General features: G+C 40.3%; 1 protein-coding gene across 3 annotated transcripts in view; it reads right to left on the reverse strand.

Annotated features, from left to right (window-relative positions):
• RGPD4 (RANBP2 like and GRIP domain containing 4) overlaps window positions 1-24,811 on the reverse strand; it is a 54,098-nt gene that overhangs the window by 17,301 nt on the left and 11,986 nt on the right. For 2 of the 3 annotated variants that reach the window (XM_060169460.1, XM_060169458.1), the window contains exons 7-20: window positions 23,248-23,440; window positions 19,315-19,402; window positions 17,202-17,411; window positions 16,026-16,207; window positions 15,763-15,938; window positions 15,481-15,604; window positions 14,647-14,808; window positions 14,241-14,378; window positions 14,018-14,164; window positions 12,775-12,954; window positions 12,604-12,687; window positions 9,255-9,390; window positions 5,884-5,978; window positions 229-5,014 (exon numbers count right to left, since the gene is read on the reverse strand). In XM_060169460.1, the coding sequence (XP_060025443.1) occupies window positions 229-5,014; window positions 5,884-5,978; window positions 9,255-9,390; window positions 12,604-12,687; window positions 12,775-12,954; window positions 14,018-14,164; window positions 14,241-14,378; window positions 14,647-14,808; window positions 15,481-15,604; window positions 15,763-15,938; window positions 16,026-16,207; window positions 17,202-17,411; window positions 19,315-19,402; window positions 23,248-23,440 (6,701 nt within the window). Of the gene's footprint in view, window positions 1-228; window positions 5,015-5,883; window positions 5,979-9,254; window positions 9,391-12,603; window positions 12,688-12,774; window positions 12,955-14,017; window positions 14,165-14,240; window positions 14,379-14,646; window positions 14,809-15,480; window positions 15,605-15,762; window positions 15,939-16,025; window positions 16,208-17,201; window positions 17,412-19,314; window positions 19,403-23,247; window positions 23,441-24,811 lie in introns of those variants that run through there. The other variant, XM_060169461.1, reaches the window with a different exon arrangement.

The following is a 24,811-nucleotide window of genomic DNA, read 5'->3' on the forward strand; positions in this document are numbered from 1 at the left end:
CAGAGCACTGTGTTTATGAGCCGACTTTTACTAAAACATTAGCCTGCTATAAAGAGTCCACACCAAGATAAACGTTTTAAAAAAAAAAAATGAGGGAGGAAGAGAGGGAGAGAGGGAGGGAGGGCGAGAGAGAAAAAAAGAAAGAAAGAAAAAGGAAGGAAGGAAGGGAGGGAGGGTGGAAGGAAGGAAAGAGACAAATTCTGCTTAATCTAAAGGCTAAGTGCTTACCCTTTTCTGGTGTTTTAAACGTGTGACTGGTTGAGGACTGCTCCTTTGGAAAAGCAGGAGAGGGGTTTTTGACTTTGCTGTCGGAAGACGGTGTGAGATCAGAGCTCTGCGACTCTTGGTGACCACTAGGCTCCGCTCTTTTTTCAGATCCACTCTGGGCTGCTGAACTGGCCTCACTACTGTTATTTTTCAAAGGTGCATTAAAACTAAATCCAAACAAAGACCCGGTAGCTGAACTGTTGCCAAATGCAAATGGTTTTGACTTTTCACTGCTAAAAATGCTTTTAACAGACTCAGAACCAAATACAAACTTTGGAGGTGAAACCACTGCTTTTGTTGTTGTTTCAGGTGTGCCAGACACCCCGCCAACTTCTGAGGTTGCACCTGCCACATCATCACCCTGTGCCGAATCCGTCCGTTCTCTGGTGGTTTCCTCTAGCACAGCTACGGCGACTTTGCCGCATGGTGACTCTCTGGGAGTAGTCGAACGAGAAACATGAGGTGTTATCAAAAAATCTTTTTCTTGGGCTAGTTTTGCTTCATCAAATATTTTCTTAAACGAGTCTGCAACATCCTGTAGTTTAAAACGGACAGCTAAATGCTCTACTTTTCTTTCTCCGTCTGCAAAATCACATGCGGTCCACACCCACACTCTTTCTGTCCCTTTCATATTTTGCAAAGTCATGTCTGGAGTTATTCTGTGGTTGGCACAAAGCTTTAATACCTGGTCCCTTCTCATCACTATGCGAACTTGCTTATTATCGTAATTCTGTAAAATCTTTATGTCGCCAATGCCTCTTTCTTTCCACTGCCCAGCATCTTTATCATACCTATAGAGTTTGGCTCTGTGACTAAAAACAACTTGTTCATTTTCCTCACCACTGGACACCTCGACTAGATCAGGCAAAGGGACGACAGGTTCGAAGTGCTGTCCATCTCTCTCCTCCTCCTGAGTGACATCAGAGTCTTCATCCGTGCCCACTGAGGCCCCACTCTGATTTAACTTGGCAGGAGACTTAGATGGGCTCAAAGCAGATTTAAAACTGAAGTTAAACCCGGTGGTTGACTCACCGAAGCGGAAGAGATTTTTCCTCACGGGGCTGCTGGCCAGCGGGGAGGCGTGCACTGAGCTGCTACTCACGCTGTCGTCCAGAGCGTCTTCCCTTAGGTCATAGCTGTCCCACTCGAGGGTGGGCCCGGCGGCCTCAGGACTTGGCATGCCGCTCATGGCCGCAGCATTGGCAGCTCCTGCTCCTGAGCTCTTACTCTCTTCGTCAGTGACTTTTGCTTGATCATTCGTCAAAAACGTCTTGAAATCTTTTAGTCCGCTCTTCATCTCTTCCGCCCTCTGGATTAGCTTGGCAGCTCTGCCAGTATCCACAAGCTTATGGGGAGTCTGCAGTGGAATATCTAACAGAAGTCGCTGGCATTCCTCAAATTTCTGTTTGAATTCTTCAGCCAGCTCGGGTGTTTTGAATTTTGCTGCCAGCTGCTCTAGTTTGGCATCGCCATCAGAAAAATCACTAGCCAACCACATCCAGGCCCTGTCCGACCCGGAGAGGGGCTTCAGGTGCATGGTGGTGGTGATCCAGTGGTTGGCACACACCTTCAGCACCTGCTCTCTCCGCATCAGCATTCTCAGTTTACCGTTAACTTCATTTTTGAGAATTTTTAAGTTCCCCAAACCCCTTTCTTTCCACTGACTTATCTCAGCATCAAACCTAAACAATTTTACCCGCTGTGAGTAAAGAACTTTCTCATCTTCTTCTCCTGTGACAAGCTCCACTTTCTCAGGCATCTGGACGACTGGTTCAAAATGGATATCGTCACTGTCCTCAGTCTTATAGGCGTCATCATCTTTCTCAAGGTCAGCACAAGTGTCGGCTTTATCAGCCATTTTACTACTTTGTGAGGAGAATAACTTCTCTCCAGCACCCGAAAAGCCCTTGAAATTGGGGTCTTTTTTGCCAAACTGAAACCCTTCTCCTGAATTTGATTTTGCAAGATCTGCAAAGGTAAAAGTGCTGCCAGTTTGACCAAGAACCACAGCACTCCCGTCTTTCTGACCGCCAGCATCCTGAGCCTGACATCCAGCGTCATCTCCAAAGGGCTTTTCACTCTTCCTCCCCTGACTTCCCGGCTCCTGAATGCCAAATTTAAACCCGTCAGCAGACACAGGGACAGAAAAACTAAATCCTTCTTTTGTTGACTTAGAGTCTGTATTAGAAGAACTCTGAAATGTAAATGAAGGTGTATTTTCTTGATCCACACGCCCAAATTTAAATCCTTGTTCTGCACTGCCAAACTTAAAGGCTTTTTCTGAAAAGCTACTTTTAAATCCTGTTCCCACCTGACTTCCAGAAGAGTCATTTGCCTTAGTTGTTGAGCCCAAAGTGAAAGCTGAAGGGTCTTCTGCAACAGGTTTATGGGCTGGTTTAGAGACATCACAAGCCACACATTTTAAGGAAGAACTCTCATTTCGCACAAAGCAAACGCTGCAATCCCACTGTCCTTCCTTCTTGGTGAATATCCCTTCTAGACCACTCTTTGGAGCCTTGCTTGTCTCTGAGGTGCCAAACTTGAAAGAGGCAGGTGCTGGGACAGCAGAAGCAGGTAAACTCTGTTTTCTTGGATTCTGACAAGCCACACATTTTGTAGAACTTCCTTCATTTCGTACCAAACAAACGCTGCAATCCCACTGTCCTTCCTTCTTGGTGAACATCCCTTCAAGTCCACTGTTTGCAGCCTTGCTTGTCTCTGAAGACGCAGGTGCTGGAGCAGCAGAAGTGGGTGGATTCTGACAAGCCACACACGCGGCTGCACTTGCCTCATTTCGCACTAAGCACAGACTGCAATCCCACTGTCCTTCCTTCTTGGCGAAAACTCCTTCAAATCCACTCTTTGGAGCCTTGCTTGTCTCTGAAGCACCAAACTTAAAAGAGGCAGGTGCTGGGACAGCAGAAGCAGGAAAACTCTGTTTTCTTGGATTCTGACAAGCCATACATTTTGCAGAACTTCCTTCATTTTGTACTAAGCAAACACTGCAATCCCACTGTCCATCCTTTATTGAAAAAACAGATCTGAAATCACTGCTGGCAGATTTAGGAAGATCTCCCTGGCCAAATTTAAAGGAAGGCTGCTGAACAAATGAAGATCCACTTTTGTTAGCAGACTTTGTATTCTGACATGCAATGCATCTAGATACAGTGGGTTCATTTCTTACTAAACAAATACTACAATCCCAGTGACCTTCTTTCTTTGGAGTAATCAATGCAAATCTATCTGGAGTATTTTCTGAGCCAGATTTAGGAGTGGAAACAGTTTCAACTAATGATGAGCTAAGGAGCTCTTTACTGCTTGGGTTTAGATTTTGGCAGGATACACATTTCTCAGCAGTTGCGGCATTCTTTAATGAGCAGCTGTTACAATGCCACCAAGACCCCTCTTTCTTTGCAACCTGAAATTCAAAGTTCATGTTTCCAGCAGCAGATTTGCCAATATCCTTGTCATGACCCGTGGGTTCTTTTATAGTTCTCGTAGACTGACTGGAAGTTGTGGCTCTGTTTGCTCCTGAGGCTTTTAACATGCTCTGGGCCTCTTCAAACTTGCACTTAAAAAGTGCTGCCTCCTCAGGTGTCTTGAATCTAATAGCAAGCTGTTCTGGTTTGGGCGACTCGTCTGCATAGTCCAGAGCGTACCACACAAAGGACCTGTCCGAGCCGGCGTTGGGCGCCAGGGCCATGTCTGGGCTGATGTAGTGATTCGCACAGATTTTCAACACTTGCTCACGTCTCATCAGTAGGCGGATTTTACCGGAGGTTTTGTGCCTTAGTATCTTTACGTTGCCAATTCCACGCTCCTTCCATTCTCTTGATCCCGCATCAAAACGATACAACTTGGCACGATTGCAGAAGAACTCTTCCTCGTCCTCCTCACCAGTTCTCACTTCAATCTTATCGGGAAGAGGCACCACCGGCTCAAAGTGAGGGCCGTCGTCGTCCTCGTCCCCGTGCGCACTACCCCCATCAGTATCATGACTCTTGTTGGCCGGCTCTGCAGCAGGCGTTCCAAACACTGATTTCCCTGGACCGTGGAAAGTAAACATATCATCACTGCGTCGAAAACCAGAAATCTTTTGCTGATTTGGGCCCATGTTTTCAGTAAATGAAATTCCAGGCACATTTTTGCTTCCAAAATTGAATGTATTTCGAGGTCCAATGGTCTGAGCAGCTTTTGTTCCACCGTAGCTATCTCCTTGCAATGGTTTGTCTGAAGTCAGGAGACCTAAAAGGCTTTCACTATTAGTGTAAGTCGTAGAAGGGGGCTGTGCCACAACCTGTGGTGAGGAAAATGTGAAGTCGCCATCATTTGATTTGAAATTTGAATTAAATTTAAAAGGAGTTGGCTGTGATGTACGCACAGGTGCTGCCAAAGATGGCCCCATGCCTTCACCTGGCACAGGCTGGACAAAATTGGTTTTTCCAAATTCCATACCCTTAGATTCTGCAGATCTTGAAGCATGAGCTGCAACTGGAGGTTTTGTAAAATAACCTGGTTCTGGTAAAGGTGGATTTGTGCTTGTCTGTTGAACATTGTAATTAAAGTAATCATCACCCCTAGGTGATAGAATTCCTGTTGCAGGAGACTCAAAACGCAATGGGGGACCATACATCTCTTGAGAGAACATACAAGCAGACGAACTCTGCACTGGTGGTGTGTGCATCTGCTGTGAGTAGGCGTAGATATGCTGCTGAGGTGGAAGCCTATTCATGCCATAAACTGGTCCCTAGGAAAAAAAAATAAAGAGCACATTTTTGTAGGTTGTCTATAAAACTATAGCTTAACTAGATACAATCCAATTCTCATAAACCTCAAGCATGAGTACAGGGTAAATACATCACTAGGGCATACAGTGCATCCTTAAGAGAAGACACTTCTACATTACTGCAAAGATACTTACAGCTCTAGTTCTCCTTGGAATATAATGAAAATTGCCTTAACTAATGACAGCACCTTAAAAACCTAATTCTCCTACAACAGATTCATAGAATAAATACCTTCCTCACTCCTAAACAAGGTATCCAATGATGTTAACAATGATGATGATGACAATGAGGACTAACGTTGGTTAACGTGCCAACTGGGCACAGTTCTAAGCACTGTACATATATTATCTCATCTTAATATCCTCGAACACCCTATGAATTAAGGCATTATTACCCCCATTTTACATATGAGGCAACTAATGCATAGAGAAGTTAAGAACTGAAGAGCCAGGGCCTAGAGGCACCCAAGCCCGGTGTCTCTGCCCGGCTCTGCTGGATGCCGGTCTCCGTGGACACTTGGTCACAGCGCCCCAGGCCTGCAACTTACACACAGCACTCCAGTGAGGACATCACAGTCCTGCTTCTGTCACGACCGAAAGACGAACTACCCACCACCACCCCAATTTAAAAATATTCTAGATGTTCACATTTATTGTAACATAGAAATTAACTGAGAAACATACTTCTATATCTGAGAGAAATTTAAAATATCTGTTATCTGGTGGGACATTTAAGTTTTAATGCTGAACTACTTCTTGAATTTCTCTGTAGGAAGCCTGGACAGTTAAAAAGGAGATACTTATAAATGTATAAATTATTCCTTTGTTACCTTTGTGGGAGTAACATTAGATGCTGGTCTGAGTAGATACTGGGAATTATATGCTGGTGACTGACTATAATACATTGAATGGCCAGTAGTTGCAACTAAAAAAAAAAAAAAAAAGAAAAGAAAAAAAAAGAAAGAAAACACTGTTAAAAAAAGTCTATGCTGCAGTTAGGACTATCTAGGCAAGAACTATAAATACAAAAGCAGTAGAAATCAAAGAGAGATTAACTACATAGGTTTTTTTTAAATTTCTATACATCAAAATACATCATCATAAAGATTACCAAATGACAAACTAGGAATGACCGCTAGGTGTGACACAGGAGGAGTGAGAGCAGCAGCAGGGTGTCAGCAAGAGCAGAGTCCCCACAACAAGCACCACAAGGAGCCAAGACGAGCGGTGGGGCCGCGCCCTGAGAAAGAGGGGCACGACGGGGAGGCACAGTCGTGCCGCGTCAGAAACACGGGGGATACACTAGTCACAGGAAGGACTTAAGGAACCAAAACGCACGTCATGGCCTCAGGGCCACATTTTTGAAGTGAGCCTTGAAAATCTGCAGAATGACATGGCTGCATGTTTTAAACTCAAGCTGAGAACGTTCAGGTCAAAAATCACCTAACAAATTCATGCAAAGGATCTCACAAGTAACACAAAATGTGTTCCCTGGCTTAATAAAAAGGGCACAGCATGACTGACACTCATGCTGGTGTCCAAACTATCTGCTCCATCTGTTTTGTGTGTGTGTTATCAGGAAACCAGCAACTAGAAGACACTCATGTTGATGGTAAAAACAACCAACAATCATTTACTTGATCTGTTTTAAGAAAGTTTTAACAGAAAACAAAATAACTTAAAGATCATTTATACCTTTACACAGAAGAGGAAGCAGAAATTGTGACCCAAGAGGTGCTGGGCAGCTGACTGTGGAAAGCCCTAAAGACCCAGTAAAGGCGAGCCAGGCTGTCTGTCCTCTATGCAGTTACCAGAGAAACAGAGCCACTGCAGAGGCCCAAGCCTGAGCGTGGAAAACTAACGGGCTGCCTGATGATGGCTACCATGACATATTCTGGGGAGAAAACAGGCAAAGAACACAGAACAAGATGATGGATATAAGCCAAGAATCATAAAGTCTGAAACTTAACTGGTGACTTTATCAGGGATAGTGAAAAAAAGTACTAAAAACATCCTATAGAAAAAAGGCACCCAATGAACAGATAACTCATGAAATATAAAGGATTATAAAGTGTTGAGCATGCCTAGTACTAAAAAAACAGAAACTTAAAAGCTGGTATTATTTTTGTTTTTAAAAATAGGCAAGGTTTTTATAAACTGGTAATAGCAAACACTTGGCAAGAATGCAAAGAGATAGGCACTACCAGATACTGGTGGTAAGAGTGTAAAACCGGCACAGCTTCTCAGGAAAGCAATTTCCCAATACAAGAAATTTTACAAAACCCTAAAATCCTAAGACTGTGTTCACAGCATTATTTACAATAGCAACAACTGGAAATTTAAAAATAAGGGAATAAAATCTGCAGAGCTTCCACATGATGGATACCTTGTATTCATTAACAGTACTGTCAAAAAAACGTTGAGTAGAAAACTGCTCAGAACTTAAATATTTAAAAACAGGCTACTCGTCTCCATACAACATGATAAAGTTCTCTAATATACAAAGAGAGAGGACCAGAAGGAAATGCTCCAAAATGTTAGCAGAACTCTGTGTGATATGGTTAGTGTTTACTTTTCTTTACACTGGTCAGTACTTCTGAATATTTCTTTATTATAAGCTTATTGTTTTTTAATCATCTTCTTTTAAAAAGACAACGACCATCTTGGCACATCTGCACCTTCATTAAGAAAAACAGTCTGTGAACACAGGAATGGGAATCAGGAGACCTGAGCTCTCCTCTCAGGGCCACAAAGCTGCCTGCAACTTTGTCAAATAGTCACTTGGGGTCTCCATTTTTCTCACTTGTAAAATGAGGATGTGCTGCTTCTACCCATTTCATAGAGTAACTGCAAGAATAAAATGAGACAATGTGAATGTTATGCTTATATGTGTGTGTAACAACCAGAAGACCTGTTATGCCTGTACAAAGAAGAAGAAAACAGAACTTGTGACCCACAGGTGCCAAATGATGACTCCACACAGCACTCGGAGAGCCAAGGAGAAAGCCAGCCAGCTTGCCTATCTTCTGTAGTCAAGGCTCTACGCAGTGCACAGGTTTAGGTAAACAATGTTTAAACTCTGACTTCTCATGTATTTATCTGTGACTTACATACGACATTTAGTGAGTTTGACTTCACAAAGATTTTTCTATTACTTTGCACGCACTTGGAGGACACTGTTATGAGAGGACCATGAGTTTGCCTTAAGTATGGCCCTATGGACCATCACACAAATGTGTGAAACTAGGCCACACCATTCTGAATCAAAACCAGTTAATCTAATTACCAACATTTCAGGAATCTGTCTCATGTGAAAGAAGCCTATTTTCCCCATCACTCTGGCTGCCTGGGGACAAGTGGCTTTAAAGTTATAGCACTAGAGTTCGAACCCCGGCTCTACCAATAATTATCTGTACAATAATGGGTAAGTTACCTAACCCTTCCAAACCCATTTCCTCATCTAAAAAATGTGGATTCATGATGGTACCCACCACTCTGGGTCACTGTCATTAAATAAAATTACATACACAAGCACCTTGGTACACAGACAACCACAGGAGACACAGTCCGTACCCTTTGGTTCACTAGGTGTTTAATGCATATTCTAAGTAAATGCCTAATGCACACCACCCACACACAAATGCTCACAATAATCATGTGATGCAAAGTATTAGTTCCAGGTTTCAAACAAACTGGCTCAGAGAGGTAAGTTAAGAGGGCAAAACCTAAAACTCCAGTATGCTCTAGCTCCACACTCTTTCCTTCTATATATGACCACAGTATTTCAAAATAAAAAGTTTCCCAGGACTGTCATACCTCTCAGTATGTCATCAAAATAATTCCCAAGACGTTTAAGTTCTTAACTAGCCATCTCTTAATGAATAACGCTGTCAGTTAACATTTTTTCAATCATAAGGCATAGTTCCAACTCAGTCTCAGCTCCTCTGAGATGTGCATTAAAAGGTTCTTTAAGCCTTTAGCCTTTATATAAACAGGATCAGATAAAGCTTGTTTTGTTTCTGCTTAGAGTTATAGAAATCCTGGTAATACCAAATACAGCTTAAGTAACATATAGGCAGACACAGACAGACATGTATATAGATAAATGCATACAGACAAGGTGATTTCACAAGTTACCTGTTCAAAGGAGGAGAAAGTACAGACTTCACTAATACCTGGGAGTATCCAGTTGCCAACTCACCTGTTAGTGGGGCCCCATGAAAATTCTGTGACCCCTGATATCCGTCAGGCACTGAATCTGGTCCATAATTCTCTGTAGGCCAACGATGAGGGGACCCTGAGTTACCGCTATTTAGTTTCAACTCCTGCATTTCTTTCTGTTGGAAGAGGAAACAATTTTAAGCAATTATATCACGGCAGACACAGTGCTAGAGCAAACTTAATACTTGATGATGCCTTTTAAGAGATTCTATACTCCAGTAGGATCTGAGTACCAGGTGCTGATTTAAAACATGATCCTTAATTTGTCAAAGCTTGTTATTTGCTCCCATTCTTTCACTCCTTAGTACCATTACCTAATTCGTTCATTCTAGAGTCAGCTCTAACCTAAACAATGGCCTCATCTCCCTTTCCATTCTGCATTGGCTTAAAGTAATCTTTCTAAAGTTCAGCTATAGCCAAGACACTTACCTGCTCAAAAAAACAAGTACCTACGAAATGAACTTCTTTCTCTGACACTGCCAGTGCTCAGCAGCATCGCCCCAAACGCCCTTCCAGTGCCTCACTGTACCTGCTCTGCTCTTCAGTCCACCTGGACTGCTCTACACCCCACATTGCCTTCCAGACTAGCCTCCCACTCAGCCGCATACACGGTGCCAAACACTGCCAACCTCTCAAGGTAAAGCTCAAATGCTCTACTGGGAAAGGGAAAACTGCTAACACTTGCTCGGAATATATTACCTATAGTGTACTGTATATATTATGTGTATACAATGACACATTCCAGACAACTTACTTACGCTCTTAGCTCTTAATTCTTACAAAGTTCCAAACCGGCAGACATAATGCCTTCCAATGACAGCTAGTGGTCAGCAATCAGATCCATCACTTTGTAGACAACCAAATGACAACACCCTCCCCAACCCCAGAACCTACAAAGCAGGCACTTTTCAGGAATAGTAAAATTAACAAATGAGGTCAGAGACAAATCCAGAATGTCTGCTCTCTTCTCCTAGAAGTATTTTAGAGGGAATTCCCTGGCAGTCCAGTGGTTAAGACTCAGAGCTTTCACTGCCGTGGCCCCGGGGTTCAATCCCTGGTCGGAAAACCAAGATCCCACAAGCCGCACAGTGCGGCCAAAAAAACAAGTGTTTTAGGAAAAGAAATTTTCTGAAAACTGTAACTCCTGAGGTGAAAAATATCTTGAATTTTCAAACTAAAATTTTCCCCGTTCGTCTATCTACTGTGTCTAGTCCAGATGCTACACATCCAAAAATAAGAAACTGATGGAATCAACTGGAAAGCTTTACTGGTCACTACTGGTATCTGGACCATAGATTTAAATATGCAATTAAAGCTATAAACATAATTTTAAAAATTCAAACAACTAGAACATATGATGAAAACCGGTTTCAACAATTCTCACTCAACTTTACACATGAGAAGCCAAACAGACAGAAAGACAAGGAACTCCCTGACCCGAGATCATTCATCAATGGCAGTTAGTACTAGAACTCAGCTTTCTAGGCACACGGACTAGTCCTCCACTACTAGTGCTTCCAAGAATACAATGTTGGGTACCAGAAACCTACATGGTAAGTATGTAATATCATAACAAGCCACGATCATAAAAAATTAACATACAAGGGCTTCCCTGGTGGCGCAGTGGTTGAGAATCTGCCTGCTAATGCAGGGGACACGGGTTCGAGCCCTGGTCTGGGAGGATCCCACATGCCGTGGAGCAACTAGGCCCGTGAGCCACAACTAGTGAGCCTGCGTGTCTGGAGCCTGTGCTCTGCAACGAGAGGTCACAGTAGTGAGTGGCCCCCGCTTGCCACAACTAGAGAAAGCCCTCGCACAGAAACGAAGACCCAACACAGCAAAAAAATAAATTAATAAACTCCTACCCCCAACATCTTCAAAAAAAAAAGAAAAAACCACAGCTTTAAAAAAAAAAAAAAAAAAAAATTAACATACAAAATCTTTGTGCAGGGACTTCCCTAGTGGCACAGTGGTTAAGAATCCGCCTGCCGATGCGGGAGACATGGGTTCAATCCCTGGTCCAGGGAGATGCCACATGCCGTGGAGCAGCTAGGCCCGTGTGCCACAACTACTGAGCCTGTGCTCTAGAGCCCTTGAGCCACAATTATTGAAGCCCATGCGCCCTAGAGCTCACGCACTGCAACTACTGAGCCCATGCGCTGCAACTACTGAAGCCTGTGCACTCCGGGGCCTGTGTGCTGCGACTACTGAGACCGAGTGCTGCCACTACTGAAGCCGACACACCTAGAGCCCGTGCTCCGCAACAAAAGAAGCCACTGCGATGAGAAGCCCGCACACCGCAACGAAGAGTAGCCCCTGCTCGCCACAACTAGAGAAAGCCCGCAGGCAGAAACGAAGACCCAACACAGCCAAAAATAAGTTTAAAAATTAAGACAAAAAAACTGTGCAAATTCACAAGTGCAAAAAATACAAATAGAATTAAGTCTCACAAATTGCTGACAGCACTGCAATAGTCACACACATACCAATACTTCCTTGCTGTAACTTTAGAAATATGAATGACTTAGTTCTTGTCAATGAGCGTGAAACAACTTACCTGTACTTCCAACTTCAAAGAAGTAAAGCTCCTTTGAGTGTTATGGTTAAGGTCACTTCCATAAAGTTAAAATAAAATCATGTTCACATAACTATTTCTTTACATAATTAAGTCAAATTCATATGAAATATTAAAAAGATAAAGAGGGCTTTTGAAGTTTAGACCACTTGTGAAGTCCTAGATATAAACTTAACATACACAACCACAGTCAGTCTGAGACAAACTCACACACCAAGGTATGAAGAGTATATTTCACTAGTTCAATTCCATCACCTGGGAACCTCCTCTATGCCAGAAACAAGGCTATGTTTTGGATAGAGGAGTCTCTACCTTTGAAAGATTCGTATCTAGTGGAGGACGCAGACACTTAAGTAGTTTCAAAAATATGCTAAGTGTAGCGCTTCCCTGGTGGCACAGTGGTTGAGAGTCTGCCTGCTGATGCAGGGGACGCGGGTTCGTGCCCCGGTCCGGGAAGATCCCACATGCCGCGGAGCGGCTGGGCCCGTGAGCCATGGCCGCTGAGCCTGCGTTTCCGGAGCCTGTGCTCCGCAACGGGAGAGGCCACAACAGTGAGAGGCCCGTGTACCGCAAAAAAAAAAAAAAAAAAAAAAAAAATGCTAAGCGTCAAGATGAAAGCACGTAAAACACAGTATGATTCTACAGTCACATGGCAAAGGAACATTTTGAACAGTTTTAGAAATAAGTGAGAAAGTGGACAAGGAAGGCATCTCGGAATAAGACAGGCACAGTTTAGAGAAATCAAGTGATTTACCTTAATGGCCTCTACTTGTTGGCAGATCATTTTCAATAAAGAATTTTGATCTTCTGCCCATGGAGGTGGTGTTTTGGGAGAATACTGAAAAAATAACAACAAAAAAGTACTTAAAACATTTAGAACAGAAATGTATTCCACAGTAGAGTGACTCATTTCTTCCCCACTTACCTTGTAACTTTTATTTGGTGATAGAGAGTATTTGGTGGGAGACGGTGTAGAATGTTTTATTTCTGAATCTGCATTTCGCAAAGAACCATTTCTATAAAGAGGCCCTCCTTCACTGAAGTCATCGAGCTCCTGCATGACTAAATTAAGCATCTCTTTTACAGATTCCAGGGGCACGGGCAACTAAAAACAAAAGGCATGAATCAATGGCTTTAGCCTGCAAAATTACCGAAGTAGAACTCTCTCTAAAATAAACACAGATTTTTTTTCTTACTAATTTACATTTTTCACTTTTATGTAACAAGCACATTATACTTTATGTAACAACAAACATGAAACTGCTGTGTAATCAAAGGCTTCCAACCCTCAAGTCCATGCTATTTCTATCCCTCGTTAGCCACAGTAATGGCAGAGCAATGTTAACTGGGGAAGCTTTTCCACGTGAACAAAATTAAGTTACTGACGTTTACTAACTGATTTTTTTTTTTTTTTTTCGGTACGCGGGCCTCTCACTGTTGTGGCCTCTCCCATTGCGGAGCACAGGCTCCGGACGCGCAGGCTCAGCAGCCATGGCTCAAGGGCCCAGCTGCTCTGCGGCATGTGGGATCTTCCCGGACCGGGGCACGAACCCGTGTCCCCTGCATCGGTAGGCGGACTCTCAACCACTGCGCCACCAGGGAAACCCTAACTGATTTTGAATATGAGGAGAAACACAGATGTTGGAATGCACCAAACATAAATCCTAATCCAAGAGCAGCAACACAAACTAATCAACAAAACAGGTGGAAGGTTGAATGTAGTTAAGGTTAATACCATCACAACAGCCTCAAACTGCTGACAGCTGGGAAGAGGTAGTTACATCAGATGGTCATGATGAGAGAAACGCTCTCAAGTAGTCGGTGACATGTTTAACTGTGAAGTCCGTGCAGAAACAGTCCTTAGGTGGCAATATATGTTGATTTCATTGCCAAGATAACAAAAATAAATGCATACCTTGGAAACCTTTTCTAATTCCCTAACAAGCATTTTTTGTAAGAGTATAAACTTAAGTGCCCAAGTTTAAAAAAAACACACACACCCCACCCCCCCAAACCTAAGGCAAAACAATGCTAATTAAATACTTAAACACCCTCCATTTTCCGCATTAATAAGGCACCACTAAGCATTTTTGAAATTACCAAAATATAAAACCAAGGCAAAAGTACTTATCAAAATAATAAGAAAGTACAAACAACCTGCAACTTACTTTCTTAACCACTGAGAGATCTGAATCGCTGTCATCTAAAATCTTTATCAGGTAGTCTCTGGTCTTTCTCAGGTAATTTTTGCATTCTTCTTGTTCTTCAGAAGAAAGTGCATCATTTTCAATGTCTTCTGCTTTTCTGTGAAAAATCTATACACAGAGTGCTTTTATGAAACAATTATGTTTTAAAACAAAAACCTTTTAATTCAAGTACCACACAACTTACCAGTGCAAGATTCCAATAAGAAACGACATTATTAATAGATTCAAAAGCAGCCACAGCATCGTCTATATTTCCATTAACTGCATCCAATATAGCACATGTTATGTGTGCTTCCTCTTCATATTCACCCATTTCAGATGCCTAAACATATTGGATAACTTTTAGTCAAATTGCCTCTACCCAGAATATCAAACCCAAATGATTTCCCAAAGATTTTACACGATCTAATGAGATTAGCATCGCAGTACTCTCTTCTGCCATACTGTATTTGTGACAGCTAGTGGACTCAGAAAACAAGACTTCCATGAGATAGCCAAGCAACAAATTTAAGCAGTTTATACTCCCACTTCTTTGTTTATAAATTGGAAATCCACATTTCCAGTTAGTTCACAAAGGGATCCTCCATTACCTGAATGTCTGCACTATGAAAATGTTTAAACAGAGGGTCAATAGGTTCAGGGATACTGCTCTTCTTTTTAAGTATCTTCAACAATGGCAAAACCTTCTTCCAGTAATGAACACTTCTGCCTATGTATTCTCGTTGATCGTAAAAAGAATTAAGACCACTGCCCTAGAAAAATACAAAGTTAGAAGAGACACAAACGATCAGATCCAAAAATTCATTTATAGATGGTCTGAACAACTGGTTAAAATTTCAAATCAAGGCAAAATAGAATCTCAAAAGCCATATGCTCACCTTTCCAAATACTGGAATAACTAACCACTTTAATACCAGTGATCATTCTAGAACCAACTTTTACACACTTTCAATGACACTAACTAATCAGGCAGCCCACTTTATTTTTTTAAAGTTGCTATTTTTAGACAGCCGAAATCTGCCACTCTTATAGGTGCCACAGTTTGGTCAAAGGGCTAAACTAATCTAATCTTGCCACAGAACAGACCTCAACTACTTAGCAAGAGATAATGCCCTTACCTACAGAGTCTTGTGCCACCAAACACGTAAAAGAATCTTCAGGCTGGACAATATTTATCGTAAGGTAATTATAAGTAATAATAACAATGACTAATACTTATGGAACATTTACTGTGCCAGGCACTGTTCTAAGCACTTATGTATTAACTAGACTAACCACTCTGTGGCAAGATTAAGAAAATACGTTTCACCTGACATAATACGAATAAGCTGTTTTTAAAACTGAAAGGCTTTCAATGTAAAGTCTGTGATTTTAAAAAATGACAGTAATGTTCTTAAAAACTGCTTCCACTTCAGTGAACTCACCGTTTTCTGAAGGCACTTTGCCCAGTGCACAAGTAGAGCAGGCTGAAGGCCATGTTTATCCTGGCCCCTTAGAGTGTTTATATCATGCTGAACTAGAAGTCGCAATTTTGCTGAGGTTCCAGGTCTAAAAAAAGTTGTATTTAATAAAATTGATTTATAAACATGCAGTTCAACACTTACACATATGTAAATCATCACATGATAATTAAAAATTAAAACTTCACATGAGAATTAAAGTCCCTAGGCAATAAGTCAAAGGAGTATTCTTATTTGACTACTTACATTGCTTTTCTGTGGATTAGATTACAAACTGCATCCCACCAAGATTTCTGTCTTTCTGTGCAAAGCTGTTTACACACAGGAAGTGGCAAGCACAGAGGCTGATAGAAGCTGTAGTGAGAATTACACTTCTCCTTTAATTGTAAGTGGCTGGTATATATTACTCCAAGTAGAAATACCTGTTTTTATTTAAAGAAAAATCAATTTAAGTAGGAAAAAAATCAAACAATACTCATAATGTTTAAGTTGTTAAAATCTCTGCTTACTTCAAGATCTAAAATACATATTGATTCAGGTGCATTTGTTTCAAGTCTTGAGGTTTCCTGGGGCAAATGATGAAAAAGCTGTTTTAGCCATTTTCGAATCGCAGGTAAGGCAGGCAATGAACTCCACTGTAAGCCAAGCCAGGTGAGGTGCTGAAGACTACCATTATGTGCTCGAATGGCACCTGAAATACAAAAAAAAATTGGCTTGAGGTTTTGGAAATCTTTGCGTCCCATCAGTTTTGCCAACATAAACAACTGACTCATAATAAATGTACCTTAATTTTATAACTGCTTTTCTATATCAGAGCACAGGGGAAATCTATGATAAGCAAAGTCTTATGTTCTTATTAGAAGTATTCAAACTCCATCTAGGAACTTTAATAAAGACAGTTATAATGGAAAACGTTCTTTTGAAGTCCATCTAAGAAGAAAAAAGAGCCTCACTAGAACTCAATAGAACAAAATCTACTGACAGAGGTAAAATAAAGAATAGCCACCAGTAAGAAATCTTGAAACAACAGATTTTCCTTTCAGTGAAGAAATATTAAAACAATGGGATACCACTACATTAGTCCATTAGGATAATAAATAGGTCTTTTCCTCTACAAGAAATTCAATACTAAAAAAGTTATGGGCTTCGGAAAGCATAAATAGGCACAAGTTTTCTTGTAATATGGCAATTTGCAAGAGACTTAAACACGCTCATCCACTTTATCCCAGTAATTCTGTTTTTAGGAATCTCTACGGGATAACTGAAATGGAGGCACTTTATAGTAAAGTTTTCATCAGCATTTTAATATAAGTGAAAAAACTGGAAACATCTTCAATACACAACAATAAAAAGTGGCAAACAAATTATGGCTACTTCACTAAAAAGATCATATTGCCACTAAAAGTGATAGTTAGAGAGACAGGATGAGAAAGAATTCATGAGACTAATCATGTGTACAGTATAAACAACTATTTACAAGAAAAACATATGCCACCACTACAGCTACCCCAACCCCTCATACTACCCCAACCCTTCAAAAAACTTGCAAGGAATATAGGAAAATATTAAGTCATTATTTCTGGGTAATGAGATTATGGGCAATTTATTCCCCTTGTTGCTATTACTTGTCTCCTAGTATAAAAGGATTAAAATGCAAAATGTTTCCTTAGAAAGATACAACTTACCAACATCATATCGAGCCAGATCCTCAGGATCTGGTGCTTGTACATCAAGGTTTCCAATATCATCGCTACCAAGGAAAGATCTATCCTTAGGTGACTGACTAGAAAACAGAGCATCATATACAGCAGACTGCCCACTTTCATTGGCAAAGGATTCTACAACCTCTTTTAAAAAGTCTTGCTTGTCACGACTTAAGTTTAGCAGCATATGCCCTGAAAAACAAATTATTTCCATCATTTAAAAAATAGATTGTTTTTATTCATCTCTCTCAATAGTTTCATTCACATACCCTAAGGGGAAATAACATGACTATCTCAGACCCAGCCCTCCAGCCCAACAACCACAGCTGGACCCAAAAGGGTGCTGATGTGAAAAATGAATAGACTACACTGTAACAGTATCTGTATCTACGTACTAGAATAAAAGGAAAGAAAAAAATGTGTGCGAAAAATACCAAAAGGATTTCCATTTTAGATGGAAAAGTGTGGAATTCAAGTGGCCACAGGAGAACAGGACCAAGCTCAAATTTTCTGACCTGATAAACCTAACTTCTAAACCTGGCTGGTCAGAATCATCCTTTAAAAAGCTTAAAAATTTTCTTTTTTTATTTCCAGGCCCCACTCCCAGAGATTCTGATTCCACAGATTTGGGGTGAAGAATCTATTTTAAAAACGCTCCTTGGATGAAGTTCTAGGTCACATTACAACATGGATGCACCTTGAAAACACTATGCTAAGTGAAAGAAGACAGTTACCCAAAGACCACATTTTGTATGATTCAATTTATATGAACTGTCCAGAACAGAGAGATATAAAGAGGCAGAAAATTAGTGGTTGCCTAGGACGAGGGGGTCTGGAGGAATAAGGAGTGACTGCTAACAGGTACGAGGTTTCTTTATGAGGTAATGAAAATATCCTAAAATGAAAACTGCTTCTTACAGAAACATTTCCCCATGGAGTCTTCAGTTCACTGCTTGATTCACTGCCTGCGTGAACACCTGCAAGTTTCTGCCTTAACAAAGCCAGATAGTCTGTAACAGACCTTTAGGATCCATCCCAAATAGTCAAAACTGGGAATAAATCTAAAAATTCCAAGAGCCTAACAGAATGTGAATATATACCTTCTATCTCTGTTACTATGATGTCAGTTCCTTGAGAGATCCAGAACTTTTTCATCTTTATATCCCCCATAGTAATGTCTTAAGCAACTGATGAGTAACTTATTCTTAGTTTAGGAAGTGCTTTAAAATATTCTGGATGGAGGGACTTCCCTGGTGGCGCAGTGGCTGAGAATCCGCCTGCCAACGCAGGGGACAAGGGTTCGATCCCAGGTCTGGGAAGATCCCACATGCCACGGAGCAACTAAGCCTGTGTGCCACAACTACTGAAGCCCACGCGCTCTAGGGCCCGCATGCCACAACTACTGAGACCGTGTGCTGCAACTCCTGAAGCCCATGCGCCTAGAGCCCATGCTCCGCAACGAGAAGCCACCGCAATGAGAAGCCCATGCACCACGACGAAGAGTAGCCCCCGCCTGCCACAACTAGAGAAAGCAAAAAATAAAATAAACATAAAAAAAAATTTTTTTTAAAAAGGGAAAAAAAGGGCTTCCCTGGTGGCGCAGTGGTTGAGAGTCCGCCTGCCGATGCAGGGGACGTGGGTTCGTGCCCCGGTCCAGGAAGATACCTACATGCTGCGGAGCGGCTAGGCCTGTGAGCCATGGCCACTGAGCCTGCGCTTCCGGAGCCTGTGCTCCGCAACAGGAGAGGCCACAACAGTGAGAGGCCCGTGTACCGCAAAAAAATAAATAAATAAATTTTAAAAAAATAAAAAGGAAAAAAAATATTCTGGATGGAGGCTCTAGCAGCTAGATTAAGGGGGGGGAGGGGGGTAAGCAGTTTCTCTACCCGGGAGCAAACAATATTTGTTCCTTTTAAAGAATATACAATTTCTTATCATTCTTTCTGTATCTCGCTCCCTAATCCAATATGGCAAAGAGAAACAAATGATTATGACAAATTATCTCCTGGACAGAGAGAAGATACTATCATAAGATGTGCCCAAACAGAAATTTTCTTTTCTTTTTAAAATAAAATCAGTTAAACATTACTATTACCTGATTGGCTCAGACGATCACAGGCCATCATTTCCAGTAGATTTTGTCCAGCTTCTCCTTTTATAAATTTAATCTTTGGTCTTGGAACCTGATCATTTTAGAATCAAAAATCTTAATTTAGTGATACATTTTTAATAGTAAGATGTTCCTTTCTATTACACTGTACTTTTTCGATAAAGAATGAACAGTTAGCCAATGTTAAACAGAGTTGGAAATCTAACTGCAAAACACTCGGAACCAAGAAATTTAGATAATCTATAAAAGATGCCTACGAAGAGCACTTCTGAGAAATTACTTTCTACTAAAAGCACATTCGAGTTACAGCTGGGGAGTACTTGGTTAGAGACCTTTTCTACCCTGCATAAACAGAATGAGAGCAGTGGAAGAGATGACAGCTCTCCATGATCTGGCGCTGGGGGGCCCATACTTGGAAATGCCACACTGTGGACAGCACATTTCCAGAGAATAATCTGAGATACCACTGGGATAACTGGGACAACCAAGAGAGTAAAAGGGCTCCAAGCCATATCCTATGAAGAAGAGCTGGAACAATTATGAATAAACAGAATGGTGAAAAGACGACAGCTGCGTTCAGATATTAGGAAAAGTATCTTGTAAAAGAAGGGCTAGACTTTTTAATAGCACTAAAAGGAAAAACCACCACCAATGGGTAGCAGCTTGAGAAATATTTTTACTCCATATAAGGAAGCACCAAGAACCAAATTATCCAAAAACACAACAGGCTATCTTGAAAAGCAGCAAATGTCCATCACTGAAAATGTTCACTTCCAGAAAATGAACACTTACTGGAGATATCCTAAAACTTAACTATATGGATGGTGGGTGTAACTGCTGTTAACCCTCTAATGACTTTCTTAAATTGGTAGTGGGAGTATCTGATACAACCTCTGTGAGGCTAGAAATTTGGCAATAGCTCTAAAACTTATAAATGCATAGATACACTTTGATCCTGCCATTCTTCTCTCAAGAATTTATTCCACCCGCAAATTTTCACATGTGAAATGGCATAAATTACTCGTTGCAGAATTATTTTGAAGAAGCGTAACAAAAAAGTAAAACCTGGTATCTTGGTTTTAGGGCACTGGTTTAAAGAAACCCAATCTATGGTACATCCATAGAATGAAATAACATGCAAACGTCAGAACAAATGAGGGTGCTGTACTCATGCTATGTTTTCTGGGCTGATATGGAAATATCACCAAGATATATTTCATGGAAATAAAGCAAAATAAATAGAATGTACAGAATTTCTTCTTTCTGTATTTTCTAAGAGTGTGTGTGCATAAAACATTTCTTGAAGAAGTCATAAGAAACTAATGACATTAGTTCCTCCAGGGAAGAGAAGTAAATGACTAAGGAACAGACACAGGAAGGAGTTTTCACTGTATATTCTTACATGCCACTACAATATGAAACCATGTGAATATAACCACCTTTCCAAAGATAATTTTCAAAATAAATACATTACTTATGAACCTAAAAACTTCTGATTTTGAATTTTAGAAACATTAGTTTGACCTATGCTTTTACCCAGAAGTTTTTTAAGCATGAAGCCAAACCTAGTCATCTACAGACAGATGTTGAAGACCACAGAAAGTAAGAGACAAAATGTGACATGATTCGTTTCGCTTTCAAACTGACCTCAATTCGCAACACTGGCACCTTTTCCAGAACTACCCAACCACTATCAGTTGGGACTAGTAAATTAGTTATGCAGGTACTCAGTCACATCATCTCAAATCAACATTTCCTCATCTTAATTAAAAGGTTTCAAAAGAGGGAATTCCCCGGCAGTCCAGTGGTTAGGACTCGGCGCTTTCACTGCCGAGGACCCCAGTTCAATCCCTGGACAGGGAACCAAGATCCCGCAAGCTGCACAGTGCGGCCAAAAAAAGGTTTCAAGAGAGAATTTGCTTAACTAGCTGAAACACAGACACGCAGATCTTCAACTTACGATGGGGTTATGCCCCAATAAACCCGTAAGTTGAAAATATCCTAAGTTGAAATGCATTTAATACACCTGACCTACCTTCAACGTGCTCAGAGCACTTACATCAGCCTACAGTCGGGCAAACTCATCTAACGCAAAAAGCCCATTTATTGTAAAGTGCTCAATATCTCATGTGATTGAATACTGTACTAAAAATGAAAAGCAGGACTGTTCCTGTCTGGGTACAGATGGCTGTAAGTCTTCATGGTTGTGTGACAGATGGGGGGTGCAGCCTGCTGCCACTGCCCAGCGTCACAGGAGAGTCTGTACCACGTATCGCCAGCCCAGGAAAAGATCAACATTCAAAGTACAGTTTCTACTGAATGTGCAGCACTTTCACACCGTTGTAAAGTTGAAAATCTATAAGTCGGACAATCCTAAGTGGGGGACTACCTGGACTCACTAGAACTACAGCAGTCCCCTAAGCAAGGGTCTGAAAACCCTACCATTAAAAAAGTTAGCCTCACGCAATCAATTAAGAGGGAGATTTAGTTTTTACTATTTAAAAAGGTCAAAGTTTAATACAATAAACTAATGAATACAAGAAAAAAGAAACAGACTCACAGATATATAAAACAAACTAGTGGTTACCAGTGGGGAGAGGGAAGGAGGGAGGGGCAAGGTATTGGTGGGGAGTTAAGAGGTGCAAACCATTATGTATAAAATAAGCTACAAGGATATACTGTACAACACAGGGAATACAGCCAATATTTTACAATAACTATAAATGGAGTATAATCTTTAAAAATGGTGACTCACTATATTATATACCTGTAACTTACTCAATACTGTACATCAACTATGCTTCAATTTTAAAAAGGCCAAAGTTTAGGATGGTTGACTGTGTGTTAACTTAAAAATACACATTTTTTAAAAATTTAATACATTTTAGTTTCCATTAAAAATAAGAGAACTGTCAGCTACTTGAGGATTCTATAAAAATATTAATCATAAGTACCTTTTAGTGCTTATATAAATTAGCAAACTTCATTAACTTCACTAATTTTCACTAAAATATATTCCTTATGAACCAAAATGCTTCCACTGAGCACACCATAGCTCTGTGGACCACATATCAACAGGTTTTTAAAAGATCTAGGCAATATGAACTAGAAGGAGGAACATTCTCTAAAAGTAATTCTATAGTGAACCCCTTTTTCTTTCTCTCAGGCAAAAGATTATTCTCCAAAGCTAACAATAATTTTTACAAGCTGGGCTTAATTCATTTTTTGGAAGACTGCTCATTTTTTTTCACTTCAGAATTACTAGAAGCTCACTAAAGAAAACATTAAAACTGCAAAAATGAATTAGGGAAGGGAAAAGAGCCAGCATCTCATCATCTAAAAATAATGGTTAATATTTTGGCGTATTTTCTTCATGTCATGTTCTATGTATAAAGAAGTTTCATGTTTCCAAAGATAAGTAAGTATACTGCTATACATTAAATATACTATTAATGTTGTATACATATCACATACGCATGTTTTCAATTAACATGTTGAAATGCAGTGGTAAACACATTCTTCGATCATAGCTTACGCAACCATACCCCAAAATTTACTTACTTAGTTTTCCGTCCAAGTTATGCCTATCTTTTTGAATCAAGTTTTATCCATACTTGAGACTATTTCCATACTACGGGTTCCCAGAAATGGCAGAGTAAAAAGATCAAATTCTTCAAATTGATCTTCCAAAAAGCCATAGCAATGCCAACTGCCACCAGCAATGCATCAATGTACCTGTTTCACCAGCCTCACCAGTACTGTATAAATCTTGTTACTCTTCACCCATCAAAGTAACTATTTCATTTTAATTTTACATATTTACCCATATTTTCATTACGGACCAGGACACACCTCCATGTGAAATACAACAAAGTCTCACTGAAATGTCAACTGCATGCAAAACTGGGAGTGGATTACCTGAAAGGCTATGAGATAGCACAACGCAGCCAGCTCAGAGAGCGCTCGCCACTGCACGTCACTATGCTGACCCATCTTCAAAAGCAGAGAACCAGCATGCATGTAGAAATGTCCTCTCACTTCGAAGAAAGTAGCTGAGAGTTCATCATTTCCACCCACACAAGATTTCACAGACTGAAGAGCACTATCAAAACTGTAATATTAAAGTATTAAACACACATTAAACTACTGCATTGTAAATAATCAGTTTCATTATTTAATTCAAAATAAAATAAAACAATTTATTTCAAGCTTCATCTTCCACATTCTAACTCTTAATGATCCATATTGTTTTATGAATTATAAATCATCTAGCGCTTATTGTTATTCCACACACTTCCTATACTTCAAGCTTAACCTCTAGAATGTCTTATTCCAAAACATCTTCTCCATCATATGGTTTTGTTATTTAATTCAAAGTTGAAATTTCTCAAATTAAACATGCCATTTTCAAATTATAATAACTAAACTATGTGCATTATCAATACCATAACTGCTCTTCTTACTATACACATAACTAGAGATAAATAAATTATATTTCTCACTATTATTTGTAATCTATGTATTAATTAATGCTTTTGAATCCCCCCGCCCCACCCCCAGTCCCTGGTGCCAAAAGGGTTGGGGACCGCTGCCCTAGAGGGTCTTAACACCCCTCCTAGGGATCCATGAAGTTAAAATTATTTTTTAGTACTACTAAAAAATTGTCTCTTTCTCCTTTATTTCCTCATGTAACCAAGTTTTTAAGTATATAACCACACCAAAATCAAGAAAACATAAAAACCTAAATATTTTCTAAAATGACCTAAAAGTTCAATTTAGTTTTTTTTGGATACTCCCTTACCCTACCCATGTTAAGACACTAAGTACTTCCTCAAGAAAACTAACTCTACACTTCAGTGAAAAGAATTACTTTTCAGACAAATGGAGAGTGTGATAAACCAGGGAGTGTCAAACTTTTCCTATAAAGGGCCACATACTAATGTGGCTTTGCAGGCACACCACCTCTGTCACAAGTGCTCAGCTCTACCACTGCACCGTGTAAGCAGCCATAGATAACACATAACGATGAGCATGGCTGTGGCCAGGAAAACTTCATTCATACAATCAGGCTGTAAGCCTTGTTTGGCCCACAAGCTCTAGTCAACCCCTGCTCTAAACTAACACACAAATCCAAGTGATGTTTCTGTTCAGCGGAATTTATTTTAATCAAGTGGAGATACTGGTCCTCAAAATTAAAACGTGGAAAACAGAAAAACCATGTATTATATTTTAGTTATCTTGCTGCTAAGCTAAAACATTGCTTTCTGAAACATCAGTCACGTTAACAGCTTATACTAGAATATCTGACAAGAAGTTTATTCTCTGATTTTCAATCAAGATTGTATCATTTTTTTTGAAACAAAATATGGAACAGCAGTTAGAACATTCATTTTCAGGCTCAACTCTTTACTAAGTATGCCAAAACTAAATATTTAAATATAATTTAATAAAGCCTAAGCAGTAATACAGTTGTCTAGAAATC

Source organism: Lagenorhynchus albirostris, chromosome 13, assembly GCF_949774975.1.
Source record: "Lagenorhynchus albirostris chromosome 13, mLagAlb1.1, whole genome shotgun sequence".
Classification (NCBI taxonomy): domain Eukaryota; kingdom Metazoa; phylum Chordata; class Mammalia; order Artiodactyla; family Delphinidae; genus Lagenorhynchus; species Lagenorhynchus albirostris.